Here is a 20,553-nt window from a genome sequence, read left to right on the forward strand (position 1 = left end):
CTCTTGTGGTCACTTTGTCCAGTCCCCCTGTGCAACCAGGGCCACCCACAGCTAGGTGCTTTTGTGAAATGAGCAGCTTAGCATTAAAGACCATTCTTCAGAGGTTTTAGCACGAGCAGTTTTAATGTGATCTATAAAGGCACGACTTAACAGAATTCAGTGGCAAGGTTCACTCTATTACGTATTACATGGATGACCCATACAAAGGAAAATCAAGGTAAAATTGACCTAGGGATGATTGATACAGGGACCAAAGTCACAAAGGGTAAGGGAAACCCTCCTGTTGAATTACGAGATTCAGAGTAGACTTAGAGGCTGTCACTTCTTTGTATATGAAAAGAAATTACTTGGGAGTCTCTTCTTCCCCAAGAACCACTGTGCCATCGTCTGGAAGATCAGTCCTTTCTCCTCCCTGCAGCTACAGCTACTGCAGTGCTCCTTGCTGAGCACTCTCCCCAGCCCAGCAGCACAGACCATCCCACCTGCTCTCAGGCTGTCTGTTTGGCTCTGCCAAACAGCACCATGACATTGCCAGTACTTCAAGAAGGTTCTGTTGCCAGTACAAACCCTGCAACATGAATCCTCCCTATATGCTCCAGGAGACCAGACAGCCAGGACCATGAAAAATGCAGTGGGTTTTAGTTTCTAGTCCAGAAGACAATGTTTTTCTACAGGCATTGTTTTCAGAAAGAGTCTGCAGTCCCTGCAGGACTCATGAAGAGATTTGTCTTGGCAGAGATTTCTGTATACTCATTTTAGGGGTCCTTCATGATGAGTTAAATTGCATTTATCTATCATTTTGGTGCACACTGGCTTCATCTCAACAAAGAACAGAGTGGAGGCAGCCTTGAGCCAGGTACTAACCTTGGGAACAGACTAGATGCTGGAACACTGCATCTAACTTCTAAAAATTCTAGTTCAAGTGCCAGTTACCCCAGTTCTTCAGCACAGCTCACACAGCCTGCCAATTCAATGCAATCACAGAGTAATAGAATGGTTCAGATCGGGAAGGACATTAAGATCATCTAGTTCCAACCTCCTGTCATGGGCAAGGCTCATTGTTGCCCAAGGCTCCAGCCAACCTGGCCTTGGACATTGCCAGGGATGGAGAGTTCACTTTGCTCCCAGCTGCAGGGATACACGTCAGTGCCCCATCAGCAATCTACAGGATGTACTTTCATATCTGCTGCCTGGAGCAGCTGAACACCACACTGGTGGTTGCCAGTGATGTCATTCTCTGTGATGATGCCCTCTCCCCTGGAGACAATGCTGTGGCTGCAGTTCTTGTAGATGCCATTTCCACATATATCCACCTAGCACTCAGGCTCCACCAACGTGCCTCCCCAGCTGTTATAGGAAATGCTGTTGCTGGCAACCCATATCAGCTGGCTGCCCTGCACCACCACCACCCTGCCATCACAGCTGGCATGAATGACATTGGTGATGACATTGAGCACTTTGCTGCTCTTGACATGAAAGCCAGCAGCTGCCAACAGAAAGACCTATTGGTCAAGAGCTTGCAGCCTCAGTCATGATGGCCACAAATGTATTTCTATGTCTAAAAGCTGCACTGTTTCTTCTCTCACAATATGACTTTCCGAGTGGGAAAACAACCCACCCATACTCAGGTCTGAGACCACCATAGTCTGGGGTCCTTCTGGTCCAGTGGCTGCTTAAGTAGGCCCTGGGAGCCCCACTGCTGGTGGGCCAGGACAACACACTGTTCTGCTCACCACCTCTTCTTCTGGAGCCCAGGAAAAGTGGCAGGCCTTGAGCTCACCTCCATTGTAGTCGATGCTGTTCAACTCCACCAGTGCCACGTTGATGGGATGGTGGACAGCTGGGTACTCCTCACTGTCAGGGTCATTCTCCCCAGCAGCACCCTCCCTTTCCTCCTGTAAACTCTTGTAGCACCCCTGACCCCGGGGATAGTAACCGGCATCCTTGTGGCAGAACACCGCCACCCCATAGACACTGTTGTGGCTGATCTGGTGGCTGATGAGGTGTGGGAGGCTGAAGGACATCATCCACATGCCACGGCCCTTGTTGCCTACAGTGTAGGGTGGCATGGCCCATCAATTTAGCAGTGCTTGGAGACCCCCAGCTCTGCCTCAAAGCAGCTGGTAGTCAGTCCATATGCAATGCAGGTGGGATGATGTCCTCTTTGGGCTCCTCTTTGAGCACACATGAAAGCTAATCCTACACAAGGGGCTCACAGAGATCCTTCAGCCCAGATTTGGTCCCACTGGGCTGACTCAACTCTGTGAGCCTTTTTTTCTCCACCTCTGCCCTTTCCTGGCACTGTCCTTGCTCTGACCCCAGCTCAAGTCCCCTGGTTCAAGTCCTGCAACCAAGAGGTAAATTCCTACTGCCCTTGGGCTCTGTGGGATGGCCAGGCACAGTCCTGTCCACCGGCTCCATGCACAGGTGGCTCTGGTCTCTCTCCTTCTCAGGGCTGGGAGTCCCTGGGGCCAGGGAGTGTGTAGCTTTGTGAGCACCAACCTGGGTTTCCCTGCAGCTTGGACTCATGTGCCCGGATGTATTCTCCAGTTTCTAAAGCAGGCTGAGCCACAGCTTTGTCATGCCCACGGTAGCCAGCCTCTACAGCCACCTTCTTCCTGCCCTGGCCACTGCTGATCCACAAACCTCTGGTAACTGGTAACTCCCTATCTGTGTACCTTACCCTCACTGCAAGAGGCTCACACTGTTTGCCAGCACTACAGACCACCACCGTGGCCAGCATTATGACAGATGCACACAAAACCATGCTATGTGACTACCTGTGCTATATCTCTGTCCCAAACAGGGCCAAAGAGAAGTTCAGCTGCTCCAGGATGCAGATCCATGCCCTGGCAGTGTGGGTTTCTCTGCAGCACTTCTCTCTCCGCAGCTGCTTTAAAACCCCTTAAAAAAAAAAAAAAAAAAAAAAAAGAAAGAAAAAGAAAAAAAAAAGCAAGCTATTTCCAGTCTCCTGAGCAAACCACATAAGGAGCTTAGCCTCTGTCACACGTTAGCCCAGTTGTTGAATTACAGACCCTGCCAGACTAGTCTGCCCCTTAGTTAGCTGGTGCAGGACAGCAGCAGATGCAACTCACCTTGTCCCATGGGGACCATGCATCCTCTCCTTCAACCCTGTCCTGCATGAGGGTGATCATGCTAGGCTGGCTTCCTTCTCAAGGCTCAGAGGGAAGTTCCTGCCCTCCACTGGAGAGAAAGCAGTGGTAAGGGAGAGGGCCTCTTGTGAGCAGCAGCACAGCAGTGCTGGTGGCAAGACCTCTGGGAGTGCTTGCTCTGGCCTGGGCTGCTGCTGCTCCTTGACAAGCCTTCTGTGCGCCACTGCCAACCCTCTCCTGGGCTCCCACCACAGCTCTGGGGTGTGCCAGAGGTAGAGGGCAGCCCAGCAAGGCAAGGCTTGTTTCCCTACCATAAACGGTGTTCCCTTCAATGAGGCCCTTCCCACACTCGCCCATCACCACGCTGCCCAAGCAGCTGTAAGAGATGAATTTGTTCCTGAGGACTGAGTCACCCACCAGCAGATACCTGCTCCACCCCACTGGTTCTCGCAGATGACATTTCCTAGGGCAAGGCAGGGAGGACAAGGTGACTGCATAGGCCTGCTGCACATGGAAGAGCAGACACCTCGCTAGCTGAGACCTGGCCCCACTGGAAAACTCCCACTGCCTGCGCCAGAGCCTGAGCATCAGGAGCTTCCTTAGCAATGGTCTCCCACACAGGCCACCAGTCATTAGCAGTTCCAGTAATCATCACCTCCCTGTCGTCAGAGATGTAGAGCACAGTGGAAGACCACTCAGAGGTGTCAGGACAATGGGAAAGCATCACTGAAATCACAGTTTTATAAACTGGATAGCATGGGAGGGGAAAAAAGCAGTCTCCATGTTAGACTGCTCTAGAGCACAGTTCCATGCCCCAGCTGGGCCAGAGACAAAGGGAACAATAATTTGGAGGACGCACTGCAGAAAGACATGCTCCCAGCATCAACAATAAAAATGCCAACTAGAAAATGGAGACTAGGGGATTATTGAACCGAAAGTCACCCAAGAACCACAACAAGGTAAATTTTGCAGTTGAACAGAGAATTAAAGACAGAAACAAACTGAACATAACAAAATCATTTTCATTCCCATTCCTGTGATCTGGCCTCACCTGTTATCATTCACTGCTATTCCAGCAGCAAGGTTCCCACTGAGGGAGGAAGAGAAGAAAGTTGCCAGCAGCAGTGTGGCCTGCTCAAGGTTTGGACTGATGCCAGCACAGCAGGTCTTTGCAGAGGCACCAGTCCCCCTGGCTGGCTACTCGTCACGGCCTGTTGCCCACGCCTAGCAGGAGGGCATGGGGCAGCTGCACAGTGAAGTGCAGGGAGAGGGAACCACAGTGGGAAAGGAAGGCACATGCAAAGCAGAGCAGAGCTACGGTCAGCTGAACCACTTTCAAGAAGGCGAAAGCCCAAAGAGGCGCAGGGAAGCACACGTCTGTAAGAGTATTCAAATGGCAGGAGACGCTCATGAATATCCAAACAGCCACCACATTAGACCCCATGTCTGTCCAGCCAGGGTCCTGCCTCCAGGAGTGGCCAGCCACAGCTGCAGCCACAGGGAAACTACTGACAAGGAAAAGCAAGTCCTGCCTCCTGCAGCCTGGCTTCTCCTCCCCACTGGTTACCTGCACTCACTGTTATCCCTACTCCCGAGCTGGACTTTCCTCAGGATTAAACTTACTCTCCTGAAAACCACCCTCTGTTCAGCTCTCCCAGCACCACACAGAACATTACACAAGGAGGCATGCTATCCACTGCAAGCTGCTGCAGCCTCCCTGCCCCAGAGGTGCTGAGGAACAGAGGGGCTCCAAGCTGCAGGCTCCTGTGCCCCATAGAAAAGCACAGGAGAAGCAGCATGCAGCAGCTGAAGCCCACCTCGTTTGATGCCACAGAAGAGTCTGGGCTTTAGCCTCCTTCAACCATCCTCCTCACACCAGGGATGAGGTCAGAGGCTTTATCAGCCACGGGACTGCTGCTCTGAGAGGAGCCCCAAAACCAGCATGCAGATGGTGACCATGGTTGATGGTGGGAAGCATTAACACAGTAGCAGGAGCAGAGGTAGTGCTGCATTGGAAATGACAGCCTGCAGAGCACATGTGGGCCCTGCTGCGCATGAGTATAGGTGTCACCTGCTGTCCCCTGGGCTTCCACCTGCCTCCTGTTGGAAGGAACAAAGCCCAAGGGCCCCAACCCCACCACCGGCTCCTCCTCCCCAGTGTGATCCTGAATCTCTGGCTTGCTGTTGAGATCCAGAGAAGAGCAACCAGGCTGATCATGAAATAAAAGTACCAACTGAGCACAGTGCCTCCCACAGACTGCCTCGGCATCCTCTCAGGAGCTCTCACCAGAGATGGCTCCACTCCAACCAGGCTGCGAAGTGAGTGGAGGAGCTTCTGCAGCAGTGAACCAGGGTGGGAAAGCAGTGCATGTGGCATGTGATCACAAGCAATGCACAATCACTGTTGCTGGCTGGGGGTGTAGGTCTGGGTGCTGCGCTTCAAGCTGCTGCTCTGCTGCAAGGGTAAGTGCAGGCAGTGTAGGGGCCATCCATCTTGTCTGGCCAGGCAGCTGTGTCCTTGGTGTCCTTGGTTGCCCCAGCATGGCTGCCCCTCCTCTCACTGCTGCCTGCTCAGGCAAGGTCTGGCAGCTCAGGAAAGCCCCTACCACCCTGCCAGAGCAGTGCAGGCTACCAGCCATGCCAGGGAATGGAAAGCTGCTTGTGCGCTGCAAAGCCTGGTGTGACATGTGTGCCAGCTTCTAGAAAGAAGGGCCAGGCAGAAAGAACACACATTTGGGCTGATTAACACAGGCAATGCATAGAAAGGGAGACAGTGGAGCAGGAGGGAGAGAGAAGAGGGCTCACAGCAGTCTTCACAGCACCTTTCTGTTCTGTATGCGTAGCATCCGTGAAGATGCTTCCTTCCCGTTTTGCTTGGCCTTGTGAATAAATGAATAGTCCTCCCTTCCCATCCCTAAAAAAGCACTGTCAGATGATGCAGCCTTGCAGAGAGCTGGCCAAAAACTGGGCCTCGTCCTGCTGCAGCTCCTGCTGCAGAGACTTGGGTTTAAGGTCCCTCTGAAGGGTGTGCAGTCTGTTGCTTTGAAGCCTGCTGTCCATAACATTAGCAGTTGTGTCACTCAGACTGTGAGCTTGAGAGGGCAGTTTGTAGGCAGCCTGAGCATTCTCTGCACTGTCACTGTTTAAGTCACTGTCACTAGAGTTTGGGTTGAGGGCTGGGGATTCCTCCTCCTTTGCTGCCTGCAGGTTGTCTCTGAATCCAGTGCCTTCCTGGGCTGAGCCGAGCAGGGCGTGAGCACCCACAGTGGAGAAGAAGCTGCTTTGTCCTTACCCTACAACAATCTCCCATGTTCTCACTGGCCCCAGCAGTGATTCTCCCCCAGACATCCCACTTGGCCAAAGGGCAGCCAGCTGGGTCAGGCTCCCGTATGGACACTGACTGGGATTGGCCAGCATGGCCAGGTGCTTGCAGGCTCAGTTACAGTCAGAGCTTGGGCAGCCCTCCACAGTTACAGAGGCATTCCCACTGCTGGTGAACTCACAGCTCTTCAGGATGCAGAGAGGCTTGCTGTGGAGGTAGATGCTGGACTGGCTGAATGTGCAAAACTTCACTTGGCACATCCCTGGTGCATGGATTTGCAGCTGCCCACTTTCAAAGTTGCAACTGTCTAACTGGACATAGCCTTAGCCTGTCTGGAGAGTAAGCATAAAGCGAGTTCATTGCACAAAGCAAGAAAAAGTGGTCCTGGACATACTATCAAGTCCTTCCACAGCAAACAAGCTCACGCTCACAATATACATTCAGGTGTCACAAAAACAAGTTCACACAGGCATAGATGCAGTGCTGCAAGCCGAGTTAGCAAGTATCTTGCAACAAGTGGTGTCTACCGACTTTCTTCCATGCTGGGAACATTTCCTTAACTTCAGAGGCAAGACACAGCTTTGCAGTTGTCGTGGTTTATCACTTCGATGTTTAAGTGGTTTAAGCCACTTTAATGTGATTAAACACTTGCTCAGGGAGGCCCAGCAGTCACAGGAAGGAGCAGACAGGGCCTGATGTGCCAAGATCATTAAACCTTAGCAACACTCTCTACACAGTAGAGTTTGCAAATTCAGAGATGTGTATTGGCTATTGGACATTGTTAATGGACTCATGGGTTTACTGGGTGAATCAGAAGTTAAGACAACCTCAAACATTACGTGGGTGCCCTGGAGAGCTACAATTCTCCCGAGTTGTTAGCAAATTTGGTGAAGGATGCTGCACCCACAGTGTATCAAGCGCAAAGCAAAGAATGTAAAAATTTGTGCCATACTGTTGCACAGGCATTATGTTGTGACAATGCAGTGGCAGAGACACCATCAATTCCTTGTTCTCTCACTGTGGTTAACCATCTGACTTGCTGGTGCTTGCAGAACTGTGAGCCATCCCTACCACGGCTTTCCTGCTTTGTTAAGCAATACATATAGAAATTTATGGGTGCTGGCATACCACCAGGATGATTGTGCATGGTCAAATATCTCTGCTTATGTACTGAAAAGGCCAACTGTAATGCAACAAGGTGCAGAGGAGCCAGGTCAGAAAAGCTGAGTAGTGTGCTTGGAATTTCAGTGCTCCTAATTTGACAAGAATCTCTTAAATCACTATTTTCTCTTCCTTGAGTGGTGCACCACACTAAAAGCAGACTGAAAATAGCTTGTGACAAGTGAGATGGGGCAATTTTACAGATATCCAGGGTCTTTAGCCAGCATACAGTCCTAACATCTGGTTGCAGCCTTGAGCAACCTCAGAAGTGGTCATACCGCGGAAAGGTTTTGAAATGCAGTTATCTGTACCCAAAGACAGTAACACAGAAATCCCTTCAGACCACTAGCCTGCTTCAGACTTGATCGTAGCTTCTGCTTTTCTAATTAAAAAGTGCTAATAAACAGAGATACAATCAAATAAGCTTCTGAGAGGCTGCTTGTGAAAACCTGTCTGAAATTGCAACTTGCAGAGTTCTTATGATTGCCAGTAAGATTGCTGTAAGTTTGCTTTTTATGATTTGTTTTTCACTGATGGCTTTGGCGGGGAAATGCTCTCATTTCACCAACAGCAGCTGCACATGGAGACCAGAGCAACAGTCTTAAAAGCAAAATGCAGCCACACTGACCAGCCAAATGCAGGAGATACTACTGAGCAAGACACCACATGTCTGCATTAGCAACCCAGCATGTGGCCACGGACAAATAGGGACTGTTTCAGCAGATTTGCAGCTCAGTTTTCCCACCATATGCCAGTGCATTATCTTTCTCCTGAGGACTTTCAAATTGATTTAGATATGATAGTGTGACCAGCAGGTTGAAGGAGGTGATCCTGCCCCTCTACTCTGCTCTCATGAGACCTCACTTGGAGTATTGTGTGCAGTTCTGGTGTCCTCAACATAAAAAGGACATGGAACTGTTGGAACAAGTCCAGAGGAGGCCGCGAGGATGCTCAGGGGACTGGAGCACCTCCTGTATGAAGATAGGCTGAGAAAGTTGGGACTGTTCAGCCTGGAGAAGGGTGTGTGGAGACCTCTTAGCAGCCTTCCAGTATCTGAAGGGTGCCTACAAGGATGCTGGAGAGGGACTCTTCATTAGGGACTGTAGTGATAGGAAAAGGGGTAACAGGTTAAAACTTAAACAGGGGAAGTTTAGATTGGATATAAGGAGGAAGTTCTTTACTGTAAGGGTGGTGAGGCACTGGAATGGGTTGCCCAAGGAAACTGTGAATGCTCCATCCCTGGCAGTGTTCAAGCCCAGGCTGGACAGAGCCTTGGGTGACATGGTTTAGTGTGAGGTGTCCCTGCCCATGGCAGAGGGGTTGGAACTAGATGATCTTAAGGTCCTTTCCAAGCCTAACTATTCTATGATTCTAGATATTATACGTGACATCATAAAATTGTGAAAAGGAAATGAAAGCGTACGTTATAGCTAATGATGGACTGACTTATCACAAGGAAAGTCTTGTTTTTGGAGGCACAGCCCATGGGCGCAGCATTCATGCTGGGCATATCCCACTCTAGACCAGTCAGCAACTGTCTATGGGGACCAAAGTCTTGTCAGGGTGGACTACGGCAAGAGGGCTAAGCCCACAACACTGTGTTCTGGCTTAGGTATGCAGAAGACCCTGGATATCCCAGCTGAGGGCTCCTAGCCCAGGCTGAAGCAGAGTGCACATCGACAGCATCAGGCTTTTGGGCAGAGGGGCTGATGTGGTGCACACTGTAAGGACTGCCAGCTCCCGGGGTACTTCTTGTACACCCACCTTCTTAGGTTGCTCACACCTCACCACATGGGCAGTTGGAAAGGTGGCTGGTGAGAAGGGGAAAATCACTGAACAAAGGAAAATGCCCACCAGCCTGGGAGCCAGAAACATCCTTGAGAAGCACAGATGCATCCCTGAAGCACAGCTGGGTACTGAGAAACCTGAGATACCACCAACAGGTGCAACATACAAGGGACTGCAATGGCAACCTATGATCTGGAAAAGTGGAAACAGGCCATAAAAATAAAATCGCTATGAAATAACAAAAAACATCATTATTAGCTGCTGCAGGTGAAAAATTTAAATCAACAGCATTTACTGGTTGTTTAAAGTGGTGGTGTGCTACAGCCCCTTAAAACAGACTCACTTTTTATCCAAAATCAAGCCTCTCTGAGAATGTCTCATTCTGCATGTACTTTTCCTTTGGCCCCCCCTTTTGCGGTTGATTCAGTTTGTTCTCAAGCCCCTGGGATGACTGGGCACCCTTCTAAATGGAGTGACACACCCACTCATCGAGTGAATAGTGCTTTGGTTCCGGTAGCACAGCCACGACTAAAGTCAAACCTGCAGTGGAAACAGTGCAAGGCCAGACCTCCTCAGGGACTAGGAAGCTATATAGGGTCTTATCAGGAACTAACAGTGCCAGCCTCAGCTGGGAAAACTGCTAAAGCTAACAAAACAAAAACTGCTATAGCTGTGCACCTACACAAAAACTGAAGAGTGGGGGTTGACAAGTCCATCACTTTGAGTTCACCAAGCTCTCCTCTAGGGGTGCACCACGGTGACCTCCCTCAAGCAGGGATACCTCTCAAGATTACTCCCTCAGCCTGAAAGACTCCTTAATATGGCATCTGACACAAGGTAATATGATATGAGGTAATCTGGTATGAGGCATCATAACGAGGTAAGAAATGTTTTACAGTAGGCCTACCTAAAAGTATGTTCTATACTAATGACATTTATATATCCAGCTGTTGTGTACTTAAAAGTATTGATACATGGATTGAATCCACAACTCACTAGAGTTGTAAAGTAGGTATGCTTTATTCAGCGCTGAGACGCATAGGGGTTTCTCCTCCAAAAGCATGTGCACCCCTCTTTGCCACTCAGTTCGTTTATATTACATATAATGATTACCTAAACATGAGATTGCTTCACGCCTAATACATATGCAAAACCTATTCCTGTCTAGTACTATAATTAGTTTTCTGGCATTGGTCCCATTGGTGCACCTATGCAGTGCCTCCTGGTGGTGGTCGTTAGGGGGTCGTGAGGATGAAGGCCTGTAGCTCCCCTTCATCACCGCCAGTAACCTCTTGCCTTCACGCAGACTCAATGGTTTCGGCTCCTGTCCAAACCTCAGGTTCGGTACAAGCCGGTTTTATGCATCTTAAAGTAGAAACTTGTCAAGTTTATAAATTTTGTTACTCAGGCTAGCTTCTGTTCCTTTTCTTTCTAAAGATACTATTCGAACAAGAACGTCTTAAATATTAAGCTATGAATCTTATCTACTGCAATTCTGCCTAGCAGCTGTAACTCCTATAATTCTGCTTCACCATTCTAGCAACTTTAACTCCTGTGGTTCTGCTTCACCAAGCACAGCGACTGCTTAAGCAAGCAGGCACAATGTTAACCCTTTATTTCCTGGTATCAGTATAGTAAGCAGGAATGTTTGACCACCATCTAAATTATCGTTTAAATCATTTAAATCAGTGTCAAATCATTGTCAAATCAGTTTAATTACTGTTTGATTATCGCTTAATCACAATTCAACCACTAATAAACCCTCTAGTTTACACCACCACAATGACCTCTCCTAATTCACAGCTGGTTTGATCCTTTCTGCAATCTGTCCAATTCTCCTGATAAGTGTATTGTATTCTCTACATAAGTAACCCATCATAAGCACATCTGTTATTGTATTAGTGGTAAGTTTGCAGTAACCTGTAATAATATTTACCTACTTGTTTGCTACTGTTACTGGTTGCTGCTATAAGGTTGTTGCTATTACTGATTGCTGCCATACTATTGATTAGTACTGTATCACTGATCACTGCTACTAATCTGTAATAGCCTGATAGATATTCATATTTGCTTTATTACACAAAGGCATTTTGGCTAGTGGCAATTCGTGTGGCATTTGTGGCAACCTGTAATCAAGTGGAGACATTTGAAGGATAAAGCGCCTGAGCCCCTATGCGTTAGGGAGTCCAAGAACCCCTGGCTGTGCCCTCTGAACACCCAGGGAATTCACGTGGCCTCAGGAATACTCTGGAATCCTCAGGAATTCTTTGGTGGCCTCGCCATCCCCACAACTCTGCCCTGCCGAGCCTCATCTCGTAGAGCACCTAGGAAAAGTGGGACAGCATATAGACCACATTGTGGAAGCGAGCAGTGGGACAGTGCTGGTCAATGCTTGCCAGCAGTGCCACATCCCCCAGTTTGGCCTGCCCCACAGCCTCCACAGGCACCTTCAGCAGCACCTTGCTCTACTCCTCATGTGCACCAGGCAGCAGCACAAGGCATTTGTAGGGGCTGGCAGTGCCAAGGACTGGCTGGCACCTGCTGAACTCAGCCCCTGTGCTAACACAGAGCTGGCACCAGCCCTTCCTCCTCTGGAAGAGAGAGATGCAGCTGGAGGACTGCATATCCTGCATGGTTTTGGTTCAGGTTTTGGAGGTCAGGTAGTGGTGTTTGAAGGCCTCTCTCCAGTACTGTGGCTCCACAGGCTGGTTAGGCCAGTTGGGGTATCTGTGCTCAAGGAAGCCGAGGCAGAGCCGCCTCCTGTTTTGTCCAGGCTCAGGACGAGCTCATACCAGGCCATGCAGACCAAGCTGCAGCAGTCCAGGTCAGGGAGGCATAGGTAGGCTAAGATGAGCTGCCACAGCTCCACTGGGAGGCTACCAAGCCCCTTCAGCACCTGCAAAGGAGAGGACACAGAGTCAGTGGTGTGTCCAGAGAGCTCAGGGCAGGGACCCCATGTTGACACTGACATTTAAGTCCCCGCTGAACGTACCTCTCCAGGGTCAGAACTGTACAGGAGCATGCCAAGGGCAGCAGGCTGGCACACCTCAGGTAGACATGGGATCTGACCAAGGGGGGCTCAGCACTCATCCTATGGTGTGCTCCATCCACCATCACCCCTGGCCATCCCTTCCTCCCTCTCATGCTAGCCCCATTCATGGGTCAGCAATACCCAAACAACCTGTTCTGAGGTCTCTGCTCTTTCAGGGTGTTTAGAACTTTGTTGTTTAACTCTAAGGTTCAAAGATGCACGTAAACAAGCACATCCATCCTCCCCTAGCAACGGATCTCCCACTGCAGCTTCCCCTGCCCCAGCCCCTGCTGTCACCTCCCTGGGAGAGTCGCCTGCCAGCTCCCACACAGTGACATGGCATGAGACCCCAGGAGCAAGGGGCTGCCGAGGCAGGGTGGCCATGAAGACAGATGCACAGCTGGGAGCACACGCTGCACGACAGAGCTGCTGCGTGTTCGGCCAGGTCTTGCTGCTAGGAGGGTTGGCAATGCGGCATGCAGAACCTGCACGGCTAACTAGCAGGCGTTCTCCCGACAAGCGCCTGCGGTCCTCTCAGGACCACCCCTCTGAGATGCAGTACCCGATCCTAAAACAGCTTCTCCAGGCCCTACAAACAGGGCCGCGGGGACCAACACAAACCCAGAGCAGCACTGGGAACTGCGAAGCTGGAGACAGACACCAGGATACAAGTTCTGCAGCGCCCCCCTCCGCGGCTTTCCCCTAGCTCTCTCCCCGACAGCTTCATGGGACCCACAAAGGGGGAATGCCCCATCCACGGCAGCAGAGCCGCTCCCGCCCTGCCGACTTGTCGCACGGGGCTGCCCGAGAGCGCTCGACTGCCCGGCGCTCACCCCTGCTCCGCGCCACCTCCATCTATCACATCCGCTCCCGCTGCGCCAGGAGCCCGGCTCGCCTCACGATGGGACCTGGGCCTGCGCAGCACGTACCGCCATCTTACTGACTGGCAGCGCCGGGTCACGTGGAGCGGAGACGGCGCGGCGCTTCCTCGCCCTCTTGTCGTCGCCTCTCGTCATCCTTCGCGTCGGGCAGTGTGGTTACGTTACACGGGCGCGCGCGCGCCCGCGGCGGAAGTCGGGGGCCCAGCCCGCCGGCAAAGACTCCCATCTGCTCCCGCCCTGCTGCTGCCGCCATGGCAACGGCCGCAGGTACGTCCTGAGGCGTGCCCCGCCACCGGAGCCCCGAATCAGATCGGCTCGTTTCGGCGCGGCCCGGCGGTCACGCAAGCGCATTGTGTCAGGGGCGGGCGAGATAGCGTGGTTCCGTTGGGAGCGGGCTGCAGCCGCCGCTCCCCGCTCCGCCGCGCTGCCGGCCTGACCTTGAGCTCCCCCTCGGGGCCCAGAGCCTTCGGGAACGGGGTAACGCCTCAGGCTCCAGCCCGGCAGAGCGCCGCGCTGCTGGCCACTAAGACGGAAGGCAGGGCGTCTGCTCTCGTGGCCTCCCCACTTGCCCCGCTGCTGCGGTACTGACTTGTGCTTGGCTGCTTGCTTTCAGGTCCCCTGGCGCCGTGTCCCGGAGCGGCTGCGATCGCAACCAGACGTCCCCGGCACACCGCCGCCCAGGCCGGGCGGCCCTGCCAGCGTCGTCGAGAGCATTGAGGGCTCTTTAGCGGCGTCAGCCTGGAGAGTTTTGCCCTGGCACAGTGGCTCCGCGGAAGTCCCACGCCGGTAATGCGGTGAGTTTGGGAGCGTGGCTGGGGAGGGGCTCGGTGCTGCCGGCGGGCCGCTGAGCCCGAGGTAGTATCTGGTGTTTGACATCGCAGTAGGTGGTCGGCTGGAGAAACTAGTGGACGAATCCGTCAGCCTTCTTGCTGACTGCATGCCTTCAGGGTTTGGTTAGTATTTTAGGGGGAATATTTCTCACGATGGCGTGTTTGTAGAGTTACTCTGGTTTACTGCTCTAACAAGCGTTTGGGGTAATCTTAAACAGTGACTTGCCCAGGAGGAGTTCCTAGGCAGCACATTCATTCCATGGCAGTCAGGACGACAGGAAACACTGCAATCTCCTGCTAGAATTGGAAATACAAAGACATAATGCAATACCAGATACCAAATGCCTTTTTCTTTATTTTTTTCCCTTGTGTTTGGCAGACCTAGTGGGCCACCTGCCATCATTTTGAAGGCCATGGCCATTTAAGCAGGTAAATGGGTTGAGACTAGGTATATGTACCATATGATATACAGACCTTGGATTAAGGAACCTGATAACAAAAAGAATTGCATGTGCCCCCTTGCTCTGAGCACTCTGAACTTGGCTGCTGCATTGAGGGGAACTTCTGTGTATAAATGGGATGTTGCAGCAGCTTCAGGTGTTCACCTGTATAGGCAGTTTTGTTAATTCAAAACTTTTTTGTATTTGAGAACTGTTTTTTTTTTTTTTAATGTTAAATTGTAATAAAATGGCTGCTGTGCTGAAGTACTCGTAGATGGTACAGGCCATACAAAGTGTGCCTGAAAACAAGGGTTCTGTCATAAACACTTCTGGGAGGACTTGCTATGCTTGGCTGTTGCAAGTTCCCAACTCAGAAGCGTGACAAGGATCCTGCAGTCCTCAACAACTCCTTACTGCACACATCCACTACTTACACCAAAAGGAGGATGTAGCTTCTGAAACTAAAAGTCTCTCTCTCTCAGTTTTGTTTTGTCTTTGTTGTTTGTTGGTTTTTGCCTCACTCAGCTGTCACCCATATAAATGACTAGTTGTCAAAGACCTTTTGAATCATCTTGTTATTGTCTGTGATGAGACTGTTCCACACTGTTAGTTAACATGACCCACTGTCCCCTGTCTAAGGCTAGCATATCTTCAGATGGGGCTTTTTTAGTATATACAAGTAGAATTATAGTAATCTGAATAATACTGTAAACCACCGCATATATGGTGATGTATAAGCCATATAATACAGATCTTTGTCTCTTATGTTCCTTCTTATATTGAAAGAAACACTTCATCTTTGTAAAATATTAAAGTGGCATTTTCACTTGCTACACCTTAAAGGATTAAATAGTATGTAAGTGTAGGGGAAAATCCAGTCAAGGTAAATATGTGTTTTGTTTTAGGAAGAAACTGTGTACTTGGTCAGAATAATCTGTTAGGTTGCTTTGAGCAATCCAGCTTGTTTCTGGATAGCCTCTCTTAACACATCATTCACATAACAGCCGGTAGTGGCTGCACCTTGAGAATCAGGTCCTTGTGGCAGTTACAAATACTAGCTTCAAATACAATTTTGAAATCATGGGACACTCATGCTGGTTGCTGGCAGGTAGTATCTGAAGTTTGCAAGCCAGCACCTGCCTCACTTGATTGTTACCAACTTAGCTCAGATTGTTCTGTAATGAAAGTTAGTATTCGAATCAGCTGCAAAAACAGATTTTTATAATTGTTGAACAAGTAATCCCATTTTAAGTGATGAACAAGTGTTGCCTGGTAATGATTATTTTAGTGCTTCTCTGCTTTATTTGGTAGAGCTGTCTCTGGTTCTGTGTCCTTCAGAACCTCAGATTAAGACAAACTCAAGGTCCTAAACTTCTTGACAGAACATGAAAACAAAGTCTGGGTTCAGGAAGCAATCTTTCTCTGTAGATAAGGCTGCAGTTTAACTGGAATGCTCAGAATTTTTCAAAACTATTAGAATTCTTCTTGTTTAATTTAAAGCTGTGATTACAGTTGTGTATTAGATTTGGAGTAGAGTTAGTTTTCTTTAGAGTAGCTGATACAGGGTTGTATTTTGGCTTTGTGATGAAAATAATGTTGGTAACACCAGGATGTTTTAGCTATAGCTGAGCATTAATTGCACAGAGTCAAGAGCTCTTTGGTTCCTCATGCTGCCTTGCCAGCAAGCAGTCTGGGGGTGCACAAGAGTTTGGAGGGGATACAAAGTAAGATAGTTGACCCTCATTGACCAAACGGGTGTTCCATTCCATACAATGTCATGCTCAGCAATAAATCTGGGGGAGGGAGGTTGGAGCTGGGATGCTGCTCAGAGGCTGGCTCCTCTCTCTCTCTATTGGGTTTTTTTGGTTGCTTTTTTTTTTGGGGGGGGGGGGGGGCGGAGAGGTGCCCCTTAAAAGATACTTCTAAAATCTTTTTAATTATTAAACTTTTTAGCTCAGTTTTACCTCCCTGATTCCCAGAGGGGGTAGAATGAGCATGTGATGTTTAGTTGCTGGCTGGGTTAAACCACAACTAACAAACTGTTATTTAAATTATCTGATGTTTTCTGCCATAGAGAAAGGCAGAGTGGAATAACCAGAATTTGTAGTACTACAGCATGTATTTTATTTATTTGTTTATTTATTCTTAGGCTCTCTTTTTTCCCCATCACCACCATCCTGGTGATGTATATTTTATTTGCGTGACAGTAGGCCTTTCACGGTTTGAATTATTTGGCACAGTGAATGGGGAAGTCCAGTGTATAAGCTTCCTCTTGTTAACTGTGATGTAGCACTTGCAAAGTTCCTACCTCAGTTTTCTTCCAGGTTTCCTTCTATTTCAGTTTGAAAATGTATAGAAAGGAAAAACTGCCACTTTTTCAGGTCTCTGAGACTTGAGTAGAAAACAGTACAACATCTGTCAAATCTGGTGTTTGTCACTTTTCTCCTTCATATTTTATGAGCTTTCCTCAGGTGTAAGGTACCGGGTGCTGTTGGAATGATCAGCTAGTGTGAAAACAAAAAAAAAGCTGCAGGGTCACATGCAGCTCTGCTCATGTTCTTTCTTTTCATTTTTTTGATGTAGATAAGGAGAATTGAGATGAACTATAGCAAGAAAAACAGTATGGTGGATTCAGAAGGTTCTGCCCCAAAGAAGGCAAAGGAATATCTAAGCACTGATGTAACAGCTACCTCTGGAAGACATTATCTTTGCGGCTGCTGTGCAGCCTTCACAAATATAGCAATCACTTTTCCGATCCAGAAGGTCCTCTTTCGACAGCAGTTGTATGGTTTGAAAACAAAGGATGCACTACATCAGCTGCAGAAGGACGGGATTCGAAATCTCTATCGTGGTATCCTTCCTCCCTTAATGCAGAAAACGACAACACTGGCTTTAATGTTTGGCTTGTATGAAGATGTCTCATCCCTGCTCCATAGCCACACGAATGCTCCTGAACTAGTCGCTTGCAGCATGGCAGCAGCACTTGCAGGGACCACAGAAGCTGTTCTTACACCTTTTGAGCGAGTTCAGACTTTGCTTCAGGACTACAAACACCACGATAAATTTACAAACACTTACCAGGCTTTCAAGGTACTGAAAGTCTATGGGGTGAGAGAGTATTATCGGGGACTGGTGCCTATTCTGCTCCGAAATGGACCCAGTAATGTACTTTTCTTTGGCCTACGGGGACCTATTAAACAGTGTCTGCCCGAAGCAACTTCTTACAGCACTCATTTGGTCAATGACTTTATCTGCGGAGGGCTGTTGGGTGCCATGCTTGGATTCTTATTTTTCCCAGTGAATGTTGTAAAAACTCGCATGCAAGCTCAAATTGGTGGTGAATTTCAGTCCTTTTCAAAAGTTTTTGTGAAGATCTGGCTGGAACGAGATAGAAAACTCATCCACCTTTTCCGAGGAGCCCATCTGAATTACCATCGTTCTCTCCTGTCCTGGGGCATAATCAATGCAACCTATGAATTCTTGCTAAAGCTGTCATGAAAACCACTGTCTTCCTTCAGCTCCTCTGTTCATGTGGTTATTGGGACATACAATGTCACTTAATCGCAGGAAACAGTGCCTGCGTAGTATGAAAGGTAATTAGTCTTGGCCTTCAATATTTATGGAGTGAATGGTGATGCATCTAAACCTTGGTGCAACTAAGGTGAACTTTAAAAATTATTTATTTGCTGGCAGGTGAGTTTTCCCATAATGGAGCTACTAGACAAATAAAAGATTTAAAACAAAATAAATTTAAAAATACTTTTATTAGTCCAGCAGCTTATTCTGTATCACTCCCAAAATTTTGTAACACTTTGATGGAATGTGCTCCATTATCCACACTGTAGATCATAAAAAATCAAGGATCAGCTGATGAAAATTGATTCTTTTGCCTGATAAACATCAAAATCTCCATTTAAGAACTGTATTTTGTAATGTTTTAGAGTCCTAAGTACTTCCTGCTATTTAAAGCTAAAAGGACAGATCCAGATGGGGATAACTGAAGTTTAGAACTTCAAACTTAAATGAAGCCTACACAAACTGCTTTTTGCCAGCTGTTTTGATGCTTGGCTTTAACATGAGTATTTCATTCAGCAGTGGTTACCAAATGTTTTAATTTCAGTGTAAACTGACTTCGGAGTGGAATCTGTATGTATATGTACTTGTGTGCCTTCGTGTAAAAAGGGAAAAGTGGAAGGAATGAAATGGCAAATCTACTAAAGCTTTAAAGTGTCCTTCCTTGTTAAAAAAACTTCAACTTGTAAACATGGAGTTTGTTCTGCTTTTTGTGGTTGGTTGGTTGGTTTTGGTTTTTGGGGATTTTTTTTTTATTGCTGCTTTTTCTGTTACTTGCAGCTATGGGGCTAGAAAGAAGATGGCCCCTTCTGTAATGCTCATGAAATGAGTTAGCTTCCTGCAGCAGAGAAAGTAGCTCAAAACCACAGCTCTTTGTACCGAGTTATCTTGTCTCTTGCAAACTTTTGTTTCGTTTGAGTGTGGAATAATGGATCACAAGAAGGTACTTTAACCTGAAGCTTGGTGTTCTGCCTACTTGATACATACTCTTGATGGTTCTGTAAGGCAGAATTGTGTAGCACCATTGACAAAGATGAGGTTTTTGGGTATTACTGACTTAAGTGGAGGTCTTTATAGCAGAGATAACAGCCAAAGATTACTTTAGAAGGAGCTAGGTAGGAAAGATACAGTGTTTGGAGATGCGTTTAAGTCTTCTATAGGTGACTATTGAAAAAGACTTAACAGATATAGGAAGAATTATGTGTCTTACAGACTTGGGAGTTGAGAGATAAGACTTGAGGCCTTAGAGAAAGCGACAGAAGAGCAAGCATGGCCATAAAACAGATGAGGGTCTCAACAAAAAGCATTTGATTTTTCCTGGGGGCTTTGTTTTATGAAACTCTATATGTAAGAAAATATTTTGAATAATGGGGGGCAGGAAAGCTTTCAGAAACTGGTCTGAATTGGTCTTTTCATAAGTTTTGAATGGCTGTTACTTTTTAAAATTTGAGTTTTCCATCTGCTAAACTGTCCCAAAACATTGATTCTAATCCGTGTGTTATAATATAGTCCCTAGCTTGACAGTCAGAAATGCCCAGGCACAAGTGAGCATCCTATATCTGAATGTTGCGATCATCTGTATTTAAATAAAATGTTTACTGAATGTTTGTTACTGGCAGAATCTGTGTACTGTTGTTTTTTTTAAATCATTCCTCAGTGGAGTAAAAAAATTGCATCCTGTGTTTCTCTGTGGAAAATGATACATACTTCTCTGATTTTTCTAAGAGAAATCTGAAGTGTTTAGAGTAAAATATTAACATAAGCCTCCCCCTAATTGGTGATTGGCAGCAAAAGGAAAGTGTGGTCCTGATCTGTTTCTGTCACTGCTTATGTTGCATGGTTAGATTGAGTGCAGTGCAGATCTGTCATGATGGAATAGTGTTCAAGTATCACCTTTATAGCCACTGACAGTTTTACAGCACACTCAAAGGAACTGTATGCTTAAGGTACGGATGTTTTATGTGTAAGGTGACAGATGCTCAAAATCAGTGAAGAGGGGGATCCAGTGAGTTTTGGCACACAAGTTACTGCTTACAAAAGTTACAGAGTTTACAAGACAGGGTGTGTAATTGGTCTTCAAGAGAACAGAGAAGGAGTTGCAGTGCTTCAACTGTTTAGTATTAGTATTTATGTTCCTTTGCCATGGGACAGCACAGGAGTGGGATCCTCAGTGTTTTGCTGCCATGACTCATCATGTGTTGCTATTAACCCAGGGCATTGCCTGAACAGCTAGAGGGGCCAGGCCTCATTTGCTGCCTTCTCTGAAAACATATAGCTCAGGTTTTGATAAGCCTCTAAAGGAGAATTTTTAAACTGATTGCTGATGCTGTGGTTGCTTTTCTTGGTGGACTACAACAATAATTTCCAGCTAAAGAAGGGAAAGGGAATTGGGAAGGGGAATTCCACAACAATGA

At 48.0% G+C, this 20,553-nt stretch overlaps 2 protein-coding genes across 6 annotated transcripts; one reads left to right on the top strand and one right to left on the bottom strand.

The window, feature by feature from the left end:
- Positions 1 to 1,154: 1,154 nt before the first annotated feature.
- Positions 1,155 to 12,719, bottom strand: FBXO10 (F-box protein 10). Its single transcript, XM_061362626.1, is given in 8 exon segments — positions 1,155 to 1,486; positions 1,781 to 2,050; positions 3,425 to 3,489; positions 4,165 to 4,203; positions 5,516 to 5,568; positions 5,919 to 6,757; positions 11,687 to 12,145; positions 12,148 to 12,719. Coding segments are annotated over 8 exon segments (2,265 nt in total). The 5' UTR covers positions 12,356 to 12,719.
- Positions 12,720 to 13,515: 796 nt separating this feature from the next.
- SLC25A51 (solute carrier family 25 member 51) lies at positions 13,516 to 19,746 on the top strand. Of its 5 annotated transcripts, none has more exons than XM_061362602.1 (3): positions 13,516 to 13,563; positions 13,910 to 14,249; positions 17,150 to 19,746. In XM_061362602.1, exon 3 carries the CDS (start codon positions 17,165 to 17,167, stop codon positions 18,062 to 18,064), a length of 900 nt encoding a protein of 299 aa, XP_061218586.1. In that variant the 5' UTR covers positions 13,516 to 13,563; positions 13,910 to 14,249; positions 17,150 to 17,164; the 3' UTR covers positions 18,065 to 19,746. The 5 variants fall into 5 exon arrangements, 4 of the variants coding, with proteins under 4 accessions (XP_061218586.1, XP_061218589.1, XP_061218588.1 ...); XR_009726847.1 differs by lacking the exon at positions 13,516 to 13,563 and having other exon boundaries at positions 13,639 to 14,249; positions 17,150 to 18,159; positions 18,920 to 19,746; XM_061362605.1 differs by lacking the exon at positions 13,910 to 14,249 and having other exon boundaries at positions 13,546 to 13,563.
- Positions 19,747 to 20,553: the final 807 nt, after the last annotated feature.

This window comes from Neopsephotus bourkii, unplaced genomic scaffold (genome assembly GCF_033783945.1).
Source record: "Neopsephotus bourkii isolate Nb327-2 ecotype Australia unplaced genomic scaffold, CSIRO-AGI_Nbou_v1 NB_1131, whole genome shotgun sequence".
In the NCBI taxonomy this organism is placed as follows: domain Eukaryota; kingdom Metazoa; phylum Chordata; class Aves; order Psittaciformes; family Psittacidae; genus Neopsephotus; species Neopsephotus bourkii.

Bases quoted from the DNA above. Each gene is read 5' to 3' on its own strand.
- SLC25A51 (XM_061362602.1), top strand. From the start codon at position 17,165: ATGAACTATAGCAAGAAAAACAGTATGGTGGATTCAGAAGGTTCTGCC.